This window comes from Zootoca vivipara, chromosome 16 (genome assembly GCF_963506605.1).
Source record: "Zootoca vivipara chromosome 16, rZooViv1.1, whole genome shotgun sequence".
NCBI lineage: Eukaryota > Metazoa > Chordata > Lepidosauria > Squamata > Lacertidae > Zootoca > Zootoca vivipara.
The window spans coordinates 42005214-42023890 of NC_083291.1; the positions used below are offsets into that span (position 1 = coordinate 42005214).

An 18677-nucleotide genomic window follows, 5' to 3' on the forward strand; every position below is an offset into this window, starting at 1 on the left:
ACTGAGCAGTGGCCCTCTCCCTATCTTCCTTCCACCTCAGTCTCTTTAACCTCTCTTTGTTTCCTTCTCGATTTCCCCCCCTCTTCCCGCCCCTGTCCTTCCCTCCCGGTAGCGCACTCAGGCCGCCGCCAGAGCTAGAAAAGGGGGGGGTGCGCCTTCCCCGCCGCGCGGAACTACATCCCCCATCAGCCCCCGGGCCTCCCTCTTCCTGAGTGTCAGTTTCACGCTGCAGCCAGGGAATTTAAAACAAAAGAGACTTCTCTCGCTCTCCCTTCGCCCCCCTCCTGCTGTTGCCACGATCGACTCGTCCTGCTCCTCGCCGGGACTCAGGCGCTCCCTTCACCGTGCCTTTTGCTGGCTTTTTCGCCCGCGCGCGCGGGGGTGACTTGGGGGCTTTTCCATCCCGCCGGATTTCCCCCCGCTCCTGCTTTTTTTTTTTGCCGTCGGCTCCCCCTCCCCCCCCCCCGACTAGCTCTCTCTTTCTTTCTCTCCATCTCCACACCCACTTTGGCGGCCAGGCGGGGTCTGCGCGACAGCACAGCAAGAGCATTTTAAAAAGAAAAAGGGGAAAGAGAAGAGAAGGGGATCTTTGTGCGCCCAAAAGCCACACTGGGCAGAAGGGATCAGGTTACAGCCAAGGAACCGAGCCAAGGAACCTTTGCCGGCTCCCGCGCGCTTTGCCGAGCCCCGACTGAGCGGGAACCAGCAAAGGCAGCAGCCCACCGCCGGCTTGGAGCTCGGCAAAGCGCGCGCTGCTGCCTTTGCCGGCTCGAGCTCCAAGCCGGCGGCGGGCTTCTGCCTTTGCTGGTTCCCGCTCAGTCGGGGCTCGGCAAAGCGCGTGCTGCGGCCCTTGCCGGGTCCCGCTGGGTCGGGACTTGGCGCAGAGTGCCCTGCCATACCAGCATGTCTTATTTTGGGGGGATGCCTTATATTTTTTTGCCTTCTGAAAATCGTGCCATGGCTTATTTTATAGGGACGTCTTAAAATATGAGAAACACGGTAGTTTGCCTACCCCTGTCCTACAGGCATGGGGACCTGGTGGCCTTCCAGGTGTTGCTGGAGTGGAGTGTAACTCCCATCATTGCCCATTCTGCCTGCCCCAGGCAATGGGAATCCATCAACATTCGAAAGGCCACATGTCCCCGTAATTGATAATACCCCGTAAGTGAAAATGCTGGCCATTATCTTGCATAGGATCTAGGAATACAGACTCAAGATAATAGAGAGGTCTATTTTTTGTCAAGAGTGAAATAGAGTCCTTGGGGCAAGTGATTGCTCCATCCATACAGAACATGAGCGGACGTCTTCATTTCCCTGAGAGGGTCTAGTTGCCAAATGCACCAGGGCTACCTAAAAACCCAAGTTCATCTTCTGAGACTCTTCCAGTGCCAGGCTGCAATTTCTGACAGTGATGTTACTACTTAGATTGTTATTTACCCTGGCTGAGTTATTCAGAAGCTTTCTAGATTTAGAGATGGGTGACCAATTGAATCATAGACTCAATTGGTCAAACTACCAGATGTTTCAACAGTACTGATTCATTTCATGGTTGTTTCTTTAAACAAAAGTTTAAATATGGTGGCCAAGGAGCCAAGAGTGTGATTATAGGAGCTCAGGCTATGTCAGTGATGGCGAACCTATGACACACGTGTCAGACGTGACACGCAGAGCCCTCACTGCTGGCACGCGCCCCATCGGCCCATTCGTGCTGTTGTTGTTGTTGTTGCTGCTGTTGTTGTTGTTGTCCCCCCCCATTTGTTCTCCCGCTCCTCCTACAGCTTGTCTTCGCTAGAGCTTGTCTCCGCTGTTAAAACCCAGGTCCTTTTTTGTTGTTGTTGTTGCTGGTAGCCATAGATTGTTTTTTTAGCCTTTTCTGTGCTGTTTTTTCTGGCGCTTTGGCAGACGATGATTGGGTGTAACAGCATTCATTTTTTAACCCGTTCTGTGCTGGGTTTTTTGCGCTTTGGCAGACTACGTTGGTGCTGCGTGTTAGTTCCAGAGAAGGTATTATTCGTCATTTATTTCTGGTTCTCCCCCCCCCAAAGTGCAGCAGCTTTGCCCCCCCCCCAAAAGCAAAGCAACTTTTGCACCCCCCCAAAACCCTCCAACTTTGGTCAGCAGCTCCCCCCAAAAATCTCAACAACTCAGGGCACTTTGTGATAAATAAGGGGTTTTTGGTTTGATTTGGTTAAATAATTAGGTTTCGGTTTATTAAATACAGTTATATATTACAATTATACATTTTTGTTATTTAAACTATAAATATGAAATTATGGTGTTTTTTCTAGAAGTGACACACCACCTGAGTTATGCTCGGTTTTTTGGCAAATTTTGACACACCAAGCTCAAAAGGTTGCCCATCACAGGGCTATGTAATAGCAATGACACCATGTGGTATTAAAAGCTCTTGATCTGAAATACACAAACCCAGGCATTGATGGGATATTTACATATTGCCTCCTTCCTGTTATGTCTCATTTGGGCAAATATGACAAAAGGGAAAGGAAAGAAGGATGAGCAAAAATGCAGATGATATTTCAGAGGGAAAGGGAGCAGATAATGATAGGGGAGGTGGGGGCTCTGCTTGAATATGTCGCATAATGTCTTGACAACTGGAAGGCATGCTTAGAGCCATCTTGAGTCTCGACAAGGATAGCCCAATAGCCCCACGTTGCCAAAGCAGCCAAGAGAACCAAAATAAAAAAAGGAGAGCTATTTCACAGGCCAATTCTTTGTGCCATGTCTCTTCATGGGCTTGGGATGCAGATGTATTGAAGCTTAACTAAAAACCTGTGCAGCCCAGGCAGCTGACCCCAAGGATAATCCCGGAGTGGCCCGTCCATGGTGGAGCCTTTCTCATTCAAGTCCTGATTGAGTCATCTGCTGAGCCTTGATAGGAGAATATCCTAACGGATGCCTTCCTCCTGGCTTCAACTACATCAAAGCCTCCATCCTCATGAAGTTCTGTCCTGTCCCTCTGTTAGGGCTGATGGACCCTGACATAGAATCATAGAATCATAGAGTTGGAAGAGACCACAAGGGCCATCCAGTCCAACCCCCTGCCAAACAGGAAACACCATCAAAGCATTCCTGACAGATGGCTGTCAAGCCTCTGCTTAAAGACCTCCAAAGAAGGAGACTCCACCACACTCCTTGGCAGCAAATTCCACTGCCGAACAGCTCTTACTGTCAGGAAGTTCTTCCTAATGTTTAGGTGGAATTTTCTTTCTTGTAGTTTGAATCCGTTGCTCCGTGTCCGCTTCTCTGGAGCAGCAGAAAACAATCTTTCTCCCTCCTCTATATGACATCCTTTTATATATTTGAACATGGCTATCATATCACCCCTTAACCTTCTCTTCTCCAGGCTAAACATACCCAGCTCCCTAAGCCGTTCCTCATAAGGCATCGTTTCCAGGCCTTTGACCATTTTGGTTGCCCTCTTCTGGACACGTTCCAGCTTGTCAATATCCTTCTTGAACTGTGGTGCCCAGAACTGGACACAGTACTCCATGTGAGGTCTGGAGTACATGTCTTAATGTGCTGTCTTGCTTGCCTCCATCTTGCCCAGGCCAGAAGACCCTTCCACAGAGTTGTTTGGGGATCCAGTGCTGAGCTGTAGGCACACTTGCTGCAACCACAGGCACCACAGGATGAGACTGGTGGGTTGGGGTGTCTTTAAAGTTGAAGAGGCAAGCTCCTGCTCTAAAATGGAATATGAAAAGTGGATTGCTTCTTCAGCATCCGAGGACAACATCAAAGAAACCTCTGACTCTTAATCCTTTCCCTCTCTCTGTGGGCTGGAGGGCAGGAAGGGGTGGGAGTGATCCAGAGATCACTGCCAATCTCCAGACCACAAGCTGGTCTCTGGAGCCCAATCTCACTACCAGCATCATTTAGAGGTGCTTATCTCAATCTGAGACAGCAGGTGCTGCCTGCCAGAGCCAAGCATTCTAGGATGTACACGAGGTGCCCTGGTTGTTGTTCTTCCGTAAGCAAATCAGTCACAAGTGCTGGGCTCTGGCTGTCATCTTGCTATTTGGGTACAGCAGAGGCTAATGGATACTTTAGTTTTCTTTCTGCAGCTTCTCTTTTGGGGCCTAGGGAAAGGGCCATTTGAAGTGCCACCCCCCCCCCTCAGTTTACCTTCCTTGTGTCACTTGCAAGTTGCTATCTCTCTTTCTGTGGTGGTGGAAAGCAACTTGGCTCCTCTCTTGCTAACTCTGAAGCAGAAAGGCAGGGAGTGGGGAAGGAGTGCTGGGTGTGGAGTGGATGTGCTAGTCCACTTCAGGGGGATTGGGGGGGGGTCCTGACCTTCAACCCTAGTCTCTCCTTGGAAAGTGTCCCTGAAGCAGAGGAAGGACCAAAGCGGTGTGGTAGAACATCTGCTTGGCATGCAGAAGATCCTGGGTTCAGTCTCTGGCATCTCCAGGTGGGGGTGGAAGAGGTCCCTGCCTGAAATCCTGGGGAGGAGCTGCCAGTCCGTGTAGAAAGAACGGAGCTGGATAGACCAATGGTCTGGCTCAGTAGAAGCTGTGTTCTTCCTACGCTTGTAAGTGAAACAACTTCTTCCCTCTATGGCATAGTGAGCCCCGTCTTCCAGAGAGAATCTAGCAATTGTGCATATGATCACTTAATCCAGGGTGAGGCGAATGAGGATTCCTCATGCCGGCAAGGAGTGGCATTCTTTGACTCACTCCATGAATCACCATCTGGGTCAGTAACATGGGTCTACCTAATGCAGGCATATGGGGAAGCAGAAATGAAGGGGAGGGGAGGAAGCCTCAACTGATGACAAGAGGCCACCACTGCTAGAAAAATATTGGTTGGGATTGAAAATCCCCACCAACTTTTCATTTCCCCCACCCCATAAAAATACTGATGGTGGCTGGATATTCCTTATATGTGCCCTGCCCTGGGGAATGCTGGGTCTAGGATACATCAGGGGTCGTCTGCTCCATCATGGAGGCCCCCATGACTTGGACAAATGACTCATATCCACAAGGAGCCATGCATGCAGTATTCTGCACCCAGTTTTGTGGGACTCAATTTGAAGTGCTCTCCCTTAACATGGAAGATGAAGAACAGACTCCATTTGAAGATCTCTCCCTCATCACAGTTGATCAGGAATATGAAGACAAGCAGCAAAGTCCTCCGGGAATATGCAGGTGACCTTGGAAGGGACAGCACATGGAAGAATCCCGCCCAAGCCTATGAGGAGGCATGTAGTGGTGATAGGGGATTCCCTACTGAGGGGTACAGAAGCAGTGATCTGTGGGCCTGATAAGACGTCTCGAGAGGTGTGCTGTCTACCCGGGGCCAAGATCCAAGATGTAACAGAACGGCTGCAAGGAATCATAAAACCCATTGACAAATACCCCTTCTTCCTTACTCATAAGTTTAAGGCATATACCCCTTCTTTATGTTCCATGTGGGAACCAATGACACTGCAAGCCATAGCCTTCAGAAGATCAAAAGTGATTATGAGGCTCTCAGCAGGAAGTTGAAGCAATTAAATGCACAAATTGTCATCTCATCTCTCCTCCCAGTTGAACGACGTGGCCCAGGGAGAGAGGGAAAAATAGGGGAAGTGAACAACTGGCTTCCCAAATGGTGCAAGAAGGAACGGTTTGGATTCTTAGATCATGGTCTGCAGTTTCTTGAAGATGGACTTCTGGCAAGTGCTGGGCTGCACCTCACAAGGGTTGGGAGGAATGTTTTTGCCATGAAACTCAAAAACCTCATCAGGAGGGCTTTAAACTGACTTATGTGGGGGAGGGAGACAGTGGTCCTGAAGGTAGGAGTCTATCAAATGCTGAAGATGATCACCCAAATGTCAAGAACCAAATGGAGCAAACAGCACGTAGATTTAGTGGTGGGAAGAAAAAAATCCTTAAATAAGAGTCATGGGGGAATGATCAGTGGTCTTCAATGTCTGTATACTAATGCACAGAGCATGGGAAATAAACAAGATGAACTTGAGCTCTTGGTACAGCAAACTAAATACGACATAATAGGCATCACTGAAACCTGGTGATTAGAATGTAGTAATAGAGGGATACAATCTATTTCAGAGAAATAGACCAAACAGGAAAGGAGGAGGAGTGGCATTATACGTCAGGGATGTGTATACCTGTGAAGAGATCCAGGATTTAAAACTTCAAAGCCATATTGAGAGTATCTGGGTCAAAATTAAGGGAGAGAGAAATAACAGTGATCTCATTGTGGGAGTTTACTATAGATCCCCAAGCCAAACTGAGGACACAGATGAAGCCTTCCTAGAACAGATGACCAAGCATTCAAAAGGAAGTGAGATAGTAGTAATGGGGGATTTCAACAATCCTGATATTTGTTGGATGTCAAACTCAGCCAAGAGCATAAGGTCGAACAGATTCCTCACTGGCCTTGCAGACAACTTTATTGTCCAGAAAGTGGGAAAAGCAACAAGAGGATCAGTTTTTTTAGATCTGATCTTAACCAATAGTGATGACCTGGTTAGTGGGGTAGAAGTGGCAGGATCATTAGGTGGGAGTGACCATGCTCTTCTGTAGTTTATTATACAGCGGAAAGGAGCAACCAAGCATACTAAGACTCAATTTCTAGACTTTAAGAAAGCCGACTTCAGAAAACTTAGGGAAACGCTGGGTGAAATCCAATGGACAGAAATCCTAAAAGGGAAGGGAGTTCATGATGGTTGGGAGTTTGTTAAAAGGGAGATATTAAAAGCACAACTTCAGGCAATACCAATGAGACGGAAACATGGAAGGTGCCTAAAGAAGCCAGGGGGGCTATCTAAAGAACTTTTAAGTGAGTTAAGATTTAAAAGGGATATATACAAAAAATGGAAAAGGGGGGAAACCACCAGAGAGGAATTCAAACAAATAGCCAGCACGTGTAGAGACAAAGTCAGAAAAGCTAAAGCACAGAATGAACTCAGGCTTGCTAGAGAGGTTAAAAGCAACAAAAAGGGCTTTTATGGGTACCGTATGTCCATAGCAAAAGGAAGAACAAGGAAACAGTGGGGTCACTTAGAGGAGAAGATGGTGAAATGCGAACAGGGGACAGAGAAAGGGCAGAACTCCTCAATGCCTTCTTTGCCCCAGTCTTCTCCAAAAAAGAAAACAACGCCCGACCTGAAGAATATGGAGCAGATGATTCAGCAGGGGAAACACAGCCCAGAACAAGTAAGGAGGTAGTACAAGAATACTTGGCTAATTTAGATGTATTCAAGTCTCCAGGGCCAGATGAACTACATCCAAGAGTATTAAAAGAACTGGCAGAGGTGATTTCAGAACCACTGGCAATTATCTTTGAGAATTCCTGGAGAACAGGCAAAGTCCCAGCAGACTGGAGGAGGGCAAATGTTGTCCCTATTTTCAAAAAGGGGGAAAGAAAGGACCCAAACAATTACTGCTGGTGGTGAAGTTGCCTTGCGGAGGGGCATTTCTCGCAGGGGGGGGGGAGCAGGCAGGGGCGTGGTGCCCAGCGCGGGTGGGGGGAGGGGGCAGCCGCGATGTCACCCCACCGGGATCATGCTGCCGGGGGTGGTCTGCTCCCCCCCCCGCACTCCTCTTCCTCTGCCAGTGCCTGCGAGATCTCTGTATCTGCAAAAAAAAAAAAAAACCACAATGTTAAGTCTCCAAGTACTGTACTGTGCTTTCATTTTTCTTATACAAGGAAGTGGAAGTCTTTCACTTAAATGGAGGGGGGGTTGTATGTTCTCTTGGGGGTGGAGGCTAAACTGTCCCCTGGTGCCCTTAGTATCTGGAGTGATAACAATGCTCCCCACCCCCACCCTGCAACTGTGCCTTCACCTGCAACCTGCTTGCTTTATCCCATAGAAAAGGAAGCTGTGAAGAACTGAGTGAGACCCAGTTTGTGCAATTTTCCCATGGGTTCTACTTTTTTTGCTCAAGCTAGACTGCAAAAGAATATTTGGGAGAAGAGGATGGGTTATCAGGAGCTAGTTTTGAATAATAAATAATGAATATAAAAAGTGCCGCTAGATGACTTTGTTCCCTTCTTTTGCATACTGTATTTTAAAACATAAAAGAGAAATTCCTAGGCATCAGTATCTAATTTCCAGGACCTTCCTGGATTCTTAGATGCCTGGAATTTTCCCAGTTCTACCAGAATGTTGAGCCATTTCTCTTAGGCTGCGCAGATCACCAGAAGGGCTGTTTCTGTGGGTTGGCATCTTCTGCCATCTGTCAAGCCCTGAACACAGCTGCCCCTCCGTTTGCTGCTCCCCCTGGTTGGAAGAGCCTTCACTGGTTTTTTTTTAAATACTTTATTAAGGTTTAAGATTAAAATACAGTCCACGCATACTCAAAGATCACAATCATACCAAACATAAATTCAAATATACAAGATCATATAAATTATAACGTACAGAATCATACAAAATCATGTAAGTTATAATATACAAAATCATATAAATTATATGATAGTAAAGAAAAGAAAGAAGGAGGGAGGGAAGGGGGGAAGGGTGTATTGGGAAGAGAAAGGGAAAAGAAGAAAGAGGAGGAAAAAGGAGAAGAAAGACAAATGAAAAAAGAAGAAAAGAAAAAGAGGGAAGAGAGAAAGAGGGGAAACATACATTCATCTTTTCATTCTCATCCAGAAACAATCCGTAGTGATGTTATCTAAACTCCTACTAAAGACTCCCACTTATCCCTATTCTCAGATTTCTCTAGATATTATTTCCTATTACCGCATTCCCCATTAGATATAATTCAATACACGTGTCCAATATCCATTTCATAAGGTATCAGATTAATAGCATTAATAACATTTAAATTGTAAAAAAAAAATATAATAGTATAATAGTATAATAAGATAATAAATTTATCCTTTCCCTCATCTCCATATGTTTTATTTTCTTTTGGCTCAATACGGGGTGCTAGAAGTAGACCCAAGACTTTACCATGGGGCACTGTCCCTTCATGTACTCCCCAAATTTGTCCCAATTTTGCTGAAATTTTTTTTAGAGTGTCCTCTAATTGAATTAGTCAGGTTGTCTAAATCCAAATAACTTAATAGTTTTTCCTGCCATTCCAATATGCTGGGTATTTCTTTCTGCTTCCAATAGGATGCGATCAGAGTTCTCGCCGCTGCTGTTGCGTACAAGAACAATGTCTCATCCTGTGGCTTAATTGTACTATCTGTAATCCCCAGCAGAAAGGATTCAGGGCTTTTCTTTATATTATATTTAAGTATTTTTTTGATTTCTTCAAGAACTTGATTCCAAAAATTTTTAATTCCCTCACAGTGCCACCATGCATGTATGTATGTCCCCGTTTCCCCTCTGCACTTCCAACATAAATTATCTTTGGTCTTATACATATTGTGAATTTTGACAGGGGTTAAGTGCCACCTATAGAACATTTTGACCATGTTCTCTCTGACTCCCTCTGAGGCTGTAAATTTCCATGTTGTTTTCCATAAACGTTCCCATTGATCAACATGTATACTTTTCCCTATGTCAATAGCCCATTTTGTCATCACCTCCTTGCCCATTTCATCTTTGGTTTCCCATTCTAACAGTACATTATACATCTTTGAAATGATTTTGATTTCCGGTTGTATTAAATTCTTTTCCAATAAAGAGGGTTCTTCCAGAAAGCCTAGTTTTTGTTTATGTTCTTTAAATTTACTATGAATTTGGTGAGCCTTCACTGTTAGGACCAAGAGCCAGGGGCAGTCAGGGACTGCTCCACAAGCCAGGAGGTCCCTCGTATCCCTTTGCTTGGAAACCCAAATTGGCTGAAAAGTGGAATAGATGTGTGTTAAAATAATAATAATTGTAGGGGGACTGCGGAAAGCTCAGTGTTGTAGCACATGCTTCACATGCAGAAGGTTCTCTGTTCAGTCCTAAAAGAGCACCTTCCCCAATCTCAGTCCTCTTGGACCCTACAACTGGCAGTTGAGGCCTTGTTGCTGGTGCTACCGCTAGCGGCTGCCTAATCGGTGATGACCTGTGACAGGGCCTTCCTGGTGGTGGCTCCATTTGTGGAATGCCCTCTCTGGTGAGGTGTCCGTCTCTTTCATTACTGACCTTCAAGAGAATTTTTTAAAGGTATTTGATGCCTGAAAGAGGCTGTTCCTGGCAACCCTGAGATAACTATTTTAGAGTTTTAAAAATGATTTTATTATTGATATGTTTGCTGCCCTGGGCTCATTCAGGAGGAAGGATTTCACAGATACTGTACCACAAACTGTACCCCCGATTTCACAGATACTGTACCACAAACTTTTAACACTTGCTTGCATGGAGCTTGCTCCTGAGAGAAGCATCCCAGTGGAGTTGCCATCAGGAATAAACTGCAAGGCCGTGAAGTGATGACTTTAAAAAAATTATTAGGCCCTTATCTGCCTGACAGGATGAAATTGTTGGCAGTAGAACTAAAGGGCCATTTCTCCACATAGGGGAGTATTCAAAAATGGATTTCCGTACTATGTGCTGCATATCTAAATTCAGTCACAGATGGCTTAAAAAATAGATTAGTCAAATTCATAGCAAAGGATCAGCTGTGATAGTGAAATTGAACCTCTGTAGAAGGCAGTATATTGCTGAGCAGCAGATATTGAGACGTAGTCGAGGGGACAGTCATATAACCTTTGTGCCTTATCTTGCATCTGGATGATTCTCTGTTCAGAAGGACAGATTGCTGAATTAGACGGACCTTGGTTTGATTCAGCAAGGCATTAATTAGATTTGTATAGCTGCAAAAGCTGTTGAAATGAAGGGGATTATATATATTTTTACCAGTTTTGGTTCTTTTATTGTGTGGAATTTAATTTCACGGGTGGTGCTGTGGTCTAAACCACAGAGCCTAGGGCTTGCTGATCAGAAGGTTGGCGGTTCGAATCCCTGCAACATGGTGAGCTCCTGTTGCTTGGTCCCAGCTCCTGCCAACCTAGCAGTTCGAAAGCACGTCAAAGTGCAAGTAGATAAATAGGTACCGCTCAGATGGGAAGGTAGATGGCGTTTCCGTGTGCTGCTCTGGTTCGCCAGAAGCAGCTTAGTCATGCTGGCCACATGACCTGGAAGCGGTCTGCAGACAAACCCCGGCTCCCTCGGCCTACAGAGCGAGATGAGCGCTGCAACCCCAGAGTCATCCACGACTGGACCTGATGGTCAGGGGGTACCTTTACCTTTACCTATTTAACTCTCCAAACTAAAAGCCGAACTTCAGGTTCCTGGAGGATGCAAACACAGCTGAGGGCACCCTCTGGCAGACAAGCCCCGTCCCCTCTTTAACTCCTTTAGACTAAAGTCTCTCCATCAAAGGGTCAAGGCTGTTTATCAGAAGACAGGCAGGAGACCAGACTTGTTAGTTGGATAACAGAGGGAAGGGATTCTCTTAATGGGAATCAGTGCCTGGAGTGTGGAAGGTGGAAGGAAACACTGCAACCCCAAGGATATATTTGGCCTTGTGTAGCTGCTGGCTGCTGCTTTCTCGGGCCCAGCTTAGAGAAGATCAGGTATAAATAGGAAGTTTACTGGGCCAGGGCTGGGCTGGGGTGGTGGAACCAGAATGACCCATGCCTGCACCGCAGATGCAGAACATCTTGGAATGTTTTTGTGTGCATTTTGAAGTTGTCTGTGTTGAATTAGGGTGTCAGGGAAGCAAAAACATGTTTAGGTACCAGCCTAAAGTTGTTGCATGATTGGCAGGACTAGGAGAATGCCAAGCACTTGGGGAAGCTAAATATTGAAAACATTTGTCCTTAGTTGCACTGCCCATGTGCTCTTCTGATTTGGTCAGGCTGTATGGAGTGATGTGCTGTATGAATGCTAGATGTGGACTGACCCCAGTGGGAACCAGCCAGAAGCTGGTCTCAAGACCAGATGCTGTAATCCAGCAGCACCCAGAGAGCATCTGGCTGGTTACCTGGTTACCAGCAAAGACTGGAGCTGGAGCTACCTGGCTCACCTGTGGCTCCCAACATGCCTTTTTCACATGCTCCTGAGCTGCACTCTTTTCCGCTGTTCTGCCATAATGCAGCCGCCTTTGCCCACAAGGAGTAGTCATGCTGAATCATGTTGCTCTGTTGTAGTTGGGGGGAAAAAATCCTTCCAGTAGCACCTTAGAGACCAACTAAGTTTGTCATAGGTATGAGCTTTCGTGTGCATGCACACTTCTTCCGATACACTGAAACAGAAGTCACCAGACCCTTATGTATAGTCAGAGGGTGGGGAAGGGTGGTGGGAATGGGGATTGGCTGATAGGAGTGGTAAACCTGTTGATGACTGTTAACGACTGCAATTAGTCTTGCAGGAAAAAGCAAGGGCTGAGTTGCTAAAGAAAGCTTGATCATGTATAATGAGATAAGAATCCAATGTCCAATGTTCTTATCTCATGACCCAGGAGAGCCACTGCCAAGCACTGTAGAGCAGGGGTGGCAAAGCTGCTTGGACTCCAACTCCCACCCCCCTTGACCATTGTCCCTCCTGGCTGGGGCTGATGGGAGTTGGAGTCCAATTGTAGACAGTACTGAGCTTCGTGGTGCGATGCTCTGACTCTGCGTGAGGCGCGTTGCTCTCCGCTTCCTACGATTGCCACCGGGGCCACGAGGGCTCCCCCCCCCCGTCCCAGTCCTCTTTAACGCAGAGTGACAGACCAGGGGGAGGAACATCATCTTTGCTCACAGCCTGCATCCGCGCTTGCTGCCTCCTTCATGGCCCTGGGCGCCCAGCTTGTCACATCGCACTGGCTTGGCCATGCCAGCCTGGCAGAGAGGGAGCCCAGGGCGGCTTAGCCTAAGACGCAGGGGAGGGAATGACCGCTGATCCAGGTTTCAAGGCTCCATCGTGTTCTGCCAGCCTCACTGCCCTCCTCTTAAACTTCAAGGATACCCAGGAAGGTTAGAGGTTGGGAAAATGTAATCGACCACAGCACACACATAATGTTTGTGCCATTTATCTCGAAGACCGGACAAAGCCTTTATTTTTGCTGTTGCAACAGGGTCCTTCCCCTCATGCAGGAGAACAAGGAAGGAACCCCAAACAAAGGTGTCCTGCCCTTAAATAGAAATTTGAAATTGGTTTCAGCCCACCCCCCAGAAGCATCACCCATACGTCAGAGAAGGGGTGTAGCCCAAGACCGCCCTCCCTAAATTCATCATAGGTACATCATGAAAGGGGAGGTCTGGTGGCAGAAATCTGAGCATCCTGGACCCTGCCCCCTGCCCCCAAAACCTAATCAAGTAAAAAAAAAAAGATATTTACATCTCCCTGTTTCCCAGCCAAGTTAATCACACCCTTTTGTCTGGCACTCAGGTATCAGGATGCCAGGGATTATCACTTTAATTCCTGAGACAATGAGAAGGTTCCCCCCACCCCCCTTCTTCCTTGCAGAGGAACGCCTGGTCAGAGAGCGTCAAAATGGTGTCAGTCAGGCCTGTCTTCCTGTGCTGCTTCAGACATGTGCCTGTACACTCATGTACATGTTTATGAACAATTATTATATATATAACCTTAAAATTCAATATGTTACAGTTGAAGAACCTGACCCCCAGCAGACCATCACCTGTGTTTTTCTTAAGCTGCCTTTGGATTCCATCTGTCAACTGAATACCCAGACTGGGCGGTTTCCTTGCACACTCTGGCTCCTGGGGCTATATTTAACCCCACCATTCATTACGGAAAGGCTCAAGAGGCAGATGAAAGCAAGAATACCCCAAAATACAGCTTGTGACCAAACGAGGCCGGTTGAAGCCTCCAATGAAATCATTTCCCTTCTCCTCTTTGTTATGGCTGGCTCTTTGTGTGTATGGTGAGCGTGGACACACACCCTCCAAATTATGCGCTTGGAATGAATTATGCTTAATGGTGTCGCTAGCCAAATTGCCCTGGGGCAAAATTTCTTTCCATCTCCAAATATGGTGAGAAGCAGAAAATAAAACCCATCCTTATACAGAAGGAAGGATTTGGGTCACCCCCCTCTCTCCCTCTCTGTCTCATTTGCCCCCAAATCTAGTGTAAAGTCCTCAAATGGGAATTTTTGATGCCTCAGAGCAGTGGATTTCACATTTTCTCTTTTTTGGGGGGAACACTTTTGTCAGCCTAGGACCCCAAATCTGCTATGGAGCCCCTGTATGTTGCAGAGGAGTCGGGGGGGGGTTGAGGCTGCACATTCTGTTCTCTTATAGGCCTCCTCAACCTCTACATGAACAGAGAGCATGTATTCATATCCCCACCGCTTCTGTGAAAGGGCCATAGCTCGAGGTAGAGCAGGTGTGCCCTGGTTCAACCCCCAGCATCTCCAAATAGGGCTGGAAATGTCCCCTGCCTGAAATCCACTGCCAGTCAGTGTTGGGAATCCTGAGCTTGATGCACAAGTGGCTGGACTCTGCCACTTCCTATGTTTGGGGTTGGGCAAGCTGTCCTTCAAGCAGACTTGTTTGCAGTTGCTAATCTTCTTGAGGAACCTCTTATCAGCTTTCTTTGCAACCTTGTTTGAAATAAAAGCTTGGGAGAAACTGAGTGACAGACGGGGTTGTCAGTTACACAACTGAAATGGCAAATTAAAAGGCTAAAGGGCCCTTTCATAAATATATCCATTTCCAGGTGCTTCTTTGCTCCCAGATTATGCTGTAATCCTAACCTACTTTACCTGCCAGAAACCCCATTGAATTCAATAGGGTTTATTTCTTTGTAGAGGCTCTTAGGGTTGTGCTGGCATCATAGCCGTAGAGGCTAGTGGTGCAGGGAACCACAGCGCCAAGTTCGGGAGGGCGCTGTGGAAGAGGGGGAGGCTGGATGCTCTGCCTCCCAGCATCACCTCGCAGCCCTTGTCGCTGTGCAATAGATGCCATGCAATATTCTGCATTGAATCTGAAGTAAACCACATCGGCCAGCCTCCCCGCCCCTCCGGCCTCCTGTACAAAATCCCAATTTATTTAAAAGTGTGCTAGTTTAATAATAATAAACAAGAAGAAGGCCCTGGTATTTAGTTCACTTTTTAAAAACCATCTCCCTCCCTCTTGGACTTTCTCGCTAATCACGTCTAATGAAAACGTAGAGTTTCCCATTCTTTCAGAGCTGGTGGTTGTGCATGTGGTAGTGGTGGGGAGAACAGTGAAAATATAATGTATTGTCATTAGGAGAATTGACTGCTCTTAATTGAAAAAGGCAACCTGTTTTTAATGGTGTGGTGGTGGAGAAAATTACAGACTTTAGCCAAACATGGAGTCAATAAGGGCTGGGGGGGGGCATTAACCCTAATGCAGGGGCATCGGTGTCAGCTGTCCGGGGTGTGTGGGGGGGGAGGTAGGGAAGCTCCTACCTGAGCCTTGGGGGAAGTGATGCACACCCCCCCACACCCCCACCCACTGCCATCCACGTCCACTCATTTTAAGCATATGGTCAATTCCGCACCCGAGACAAGAAAAGGTTAGCCGGGCTTTTATTGTCTCGTTCTGTTCAGTTCCGTTCCGTTCCATCCCATTCCTCCCTCCCTCCCTCCCTCCCTCCCATTGAGTGAAGTATAGCTCAAGGCAGGGATGAATTTGCTCTTTCCCTCAAAATTCATCCCAGACCCTAAAGGCTATTCCCTCCCCCCCCCCTCGCAGAAGGTACATCAAACTCTGGCATCAGGTTGGGGAGACATATAGGAGTCCTTTTGAAGCCCAAGGCAGGGAGGGCCCTGATCTCTTGCAACTGGCTTTACTTTGAAGTAAGTCCCACTAGGTTCAACGGAGGTCTTTCCTAGGGCAGTGTAAATGATAAAGACTGTATTGCCGACAAGGGGCAGGGAGAAAGCTTGCTTCAGAATTTTGTTTTGCTCTTGCATTCAAACCTGCTTAGGATCGCGCTGCACATGCTTTAGATACACAGGGCATTTTCAATCAACAAGCAACAGGGAAATGTGGGGGGGGGGGCCCACCGGAGGGATCTTTGAACCACGGCGCTAGATAGGCTTAAGACGGCCCTGGCTGTTAAGGGGGCCTGCGGTTGGGCATTCTCGGGGGGGGGGCACTGCAGCTGTGGAAACTTCCCCCTCCTTACCTGCATTCCAGAAGCATGTGGGGACCTTTTCTTTATTTTTCTAGGCATCTGATTGGTAGTTTTCTTAACTTTGTAAAATTCCTTCCCCACATACTTCCAGAGACTTTTTACTTGTAGTCCTTTCACTGTAGTCACCATAATACACAACCCGAGACATAAATATTTTACATGTCTAAAAATACAGTTTAAGACAGATGCATTTTGAATGTGAGTAGCATGTGAGGTGGCTCTTCAAAGGTCCAGGACCCTTGAAGCATTCAGGATCCACAGTGCACTCTTGCTGTCCCTGGATTAGCACCCCCCCAACCATGTAAAAAAATTCCTTCAGTAGCACCTTAAAGACCAACTAAGTTTATATTTTGGTATGAGCTTTCGTGTGCATGCACACTTCTTCAGATACACTAGAAACAGAAGTGTCAGACCCTATATATATACAGAGGGTGGTGGGGGTGGGTGGGAATGGGAGATGGGCTGATGGGAGTGGTAAACCTGTAGATGGCTGTTAATGGCTGCTGATTGCTGCAGTTAGTCCTGGGCTGAGGTGCTAAAGAAAGCTTGATCATGCATAATGAGATAAGAATCCGATGTCTCTATTCATCCCAGGTGCTTCCATGGTTTTAAGCTTGGTAATGATTTCCAATTCAGCAACTTCTCTTTCCAGTCTGTTCCTGAAATTTCTCTGTAATAAAACAGCTGCTTTGAGATCTTGTATAGAATGTCCTGGGAGATTGAAGTGTTCTCCTACTGGTTTTTCAGTCTTATGGTTCCTGATGTCAGATTTATGTCCATTTATCCTTTGGCGTAGGGTTTGGCCTGTTTGTCCAATATAGAGAGCTGAAGGGCACTGTTGGCATTTGATGGCATACACAATGTTAGAAGATGAGCAATTAAATAGTCCTGAGATGGTATGTTGGATGTTGTTGGGGCCAGTAATGATGTTGTCCGGGTGTATGTGGCAGCAAAGTTGGCATCTGGGTTTATTGCAGGCTCTGGTACCAGTGTCCATGTTAAGTCTGGTGGTTGTATTATTGTGGGTGAGGAGTTGTTTAAGATTGGGTGGCTGTCTGTAGGCAATGAAAGGTCTTCCTCCCAGAGCTTGAGAAAGGGAGCTGTCATTGTCCAGGAGAGGCTGTAGATCTCTGATGATGCGTTGTACTGTTTTAACTTGGGAGCTGTATGTGATGACTAGTGGTGTTCTGTTATTTTCTTTTTTGGGTCTGTCTTGCAGCAGGTTCTCCCTAGGTATCAGTCTGGCTCTGTTGATCTGTTGTTTAACTTCATCAGGTGGATATTTTAGTTCTAAAAAGGTTTGCTGGAGATCTCTTAGGTGAGATTCTCTGTCTGTAGAGTTGGAACAGATACGGTTGTAACGTAGGGCCTGGCTGTATACGATGGATTGTTTGGTATGTTTGGGATGGTAGCTAGAAGCATGTAGATATGTTTGTCGGTCAGTTGGTTTTCTGTATAAGGTGGTGTCTATACGTCCATGCTGTATTTTTATAGTAGTGTCCAAAAAATGTATTTCTTGCATGGATTGGTTCATTGTTAGGTTGATGGTGGGGTGAAAGTCATTGAATGTCTGGTGGAAGGTTTCCAGGGTCTGTAGTCCATGTGTCCAGATAATAAAAATATCGTTAATGTATCGTAGGTACAAGAGAGGTTTGAGTGGGTAGGAGTCTAGGAAACGATGTTCTAAATCTGCCATGAAGATGTTGGCATACTGTGGGGCCATGCGGGTGCCCATGGCTGTGCCGCTGATCTGGAGGAACAGGTCATCACCAAATTTGAAGTGGTTGTGGGTAAGGACAAAGTGGCAGAGTTTGGTAGCAAAGTCCGCTGTGGTTTTATCTGAAATGGTGTTCCTTATGGCTTGTAAACCATCATTGTGTGGGATGTTGGTGTATAGAGATTCCACATCCATAGTGGCTAGTATAGTATTGTTAGGAAGATTGTTCAAAGATTGTATTTTCCTCAGAAAATCTGTGGTGTCACGTACGTAGCTGGGAGCACTGATAGCATATGGTTTCAGAACAGAGTCCATATAGCCGGAAACACCCACTGTAATGGTGCCAATACCTGAGATGATGGGGCGTCCTGGATTTCCTGGTTTGTGTATTTTAGGTAGAAGGTAGAAAGTTCCTGGTCGAGGTTCCGCTGGTGTGTTTGTGAGGATCTGTTCTTGGATGTGTAGGGGTAGCTCCTTGACAATCTTGTTCAGTTCCCCAACCATGTGTTATTGACTTTTAAGTGGTTTTTTTTTTTAGCATTGAAATATTTTATGGGCCACCTTGTAGGCAAAGAAGCAGGATCAAAATGATAAATACAGGGTGATTCATAATGAAGTGCACTGTATAGGCGTACATTTTGTTACATCTGGCTTATCCTACATTAAGAGTGGATTGGGGTTAGGATTTGTATATCACCCCGTGGACTGGCATTTCCCCGTCCCCATTCCCTATCAAGTGGGAGTTGCTCATATGCTCACCTTGTGGGTTAACGGTCTATTTTCTTGTTGCCACATGCAGTGACTCCAGCCGTTTCCCCACCATGGATCGGATGAAGAAGATCAAGCGGCAGCTGTCCATGACGCTGCGTGGGAGCCGGACAGCGGAGAAAAACCTCAATGAGCCCATCAACCTAGAGGAGAACAACAGCAGCGATAATG

The 18677-nt window shown here is 46.6% G+C and overlaps 1 protein-coding gene across 4 annotated transcripts in view; it reads left to right on the forward strand.

Moving 5' to 3' along the window:
- The window catches only part of CDK16 (cyclin dependent kinase 16), a 51639-nt gene that overhangs the window by 5036 nt on the left and 27926 nt on the right, over positions 1-18677 (forward strand). For all 4 annotated transcript variants that reach the window (XM_035140679.2, XM_035140678.2, XM_035140683.2 and 1 more), the window contains exon 2: positions 18538-18677. In XM_035140679.2, coding sequence (XP_034996570.1) covers positions 18560-18677 — 118 coding nt within the window. In that variant the 5' untranslated portion in view covers positions 18538-18559. The remainder of the gene's footprint in view (positions 1-18537) is intronic.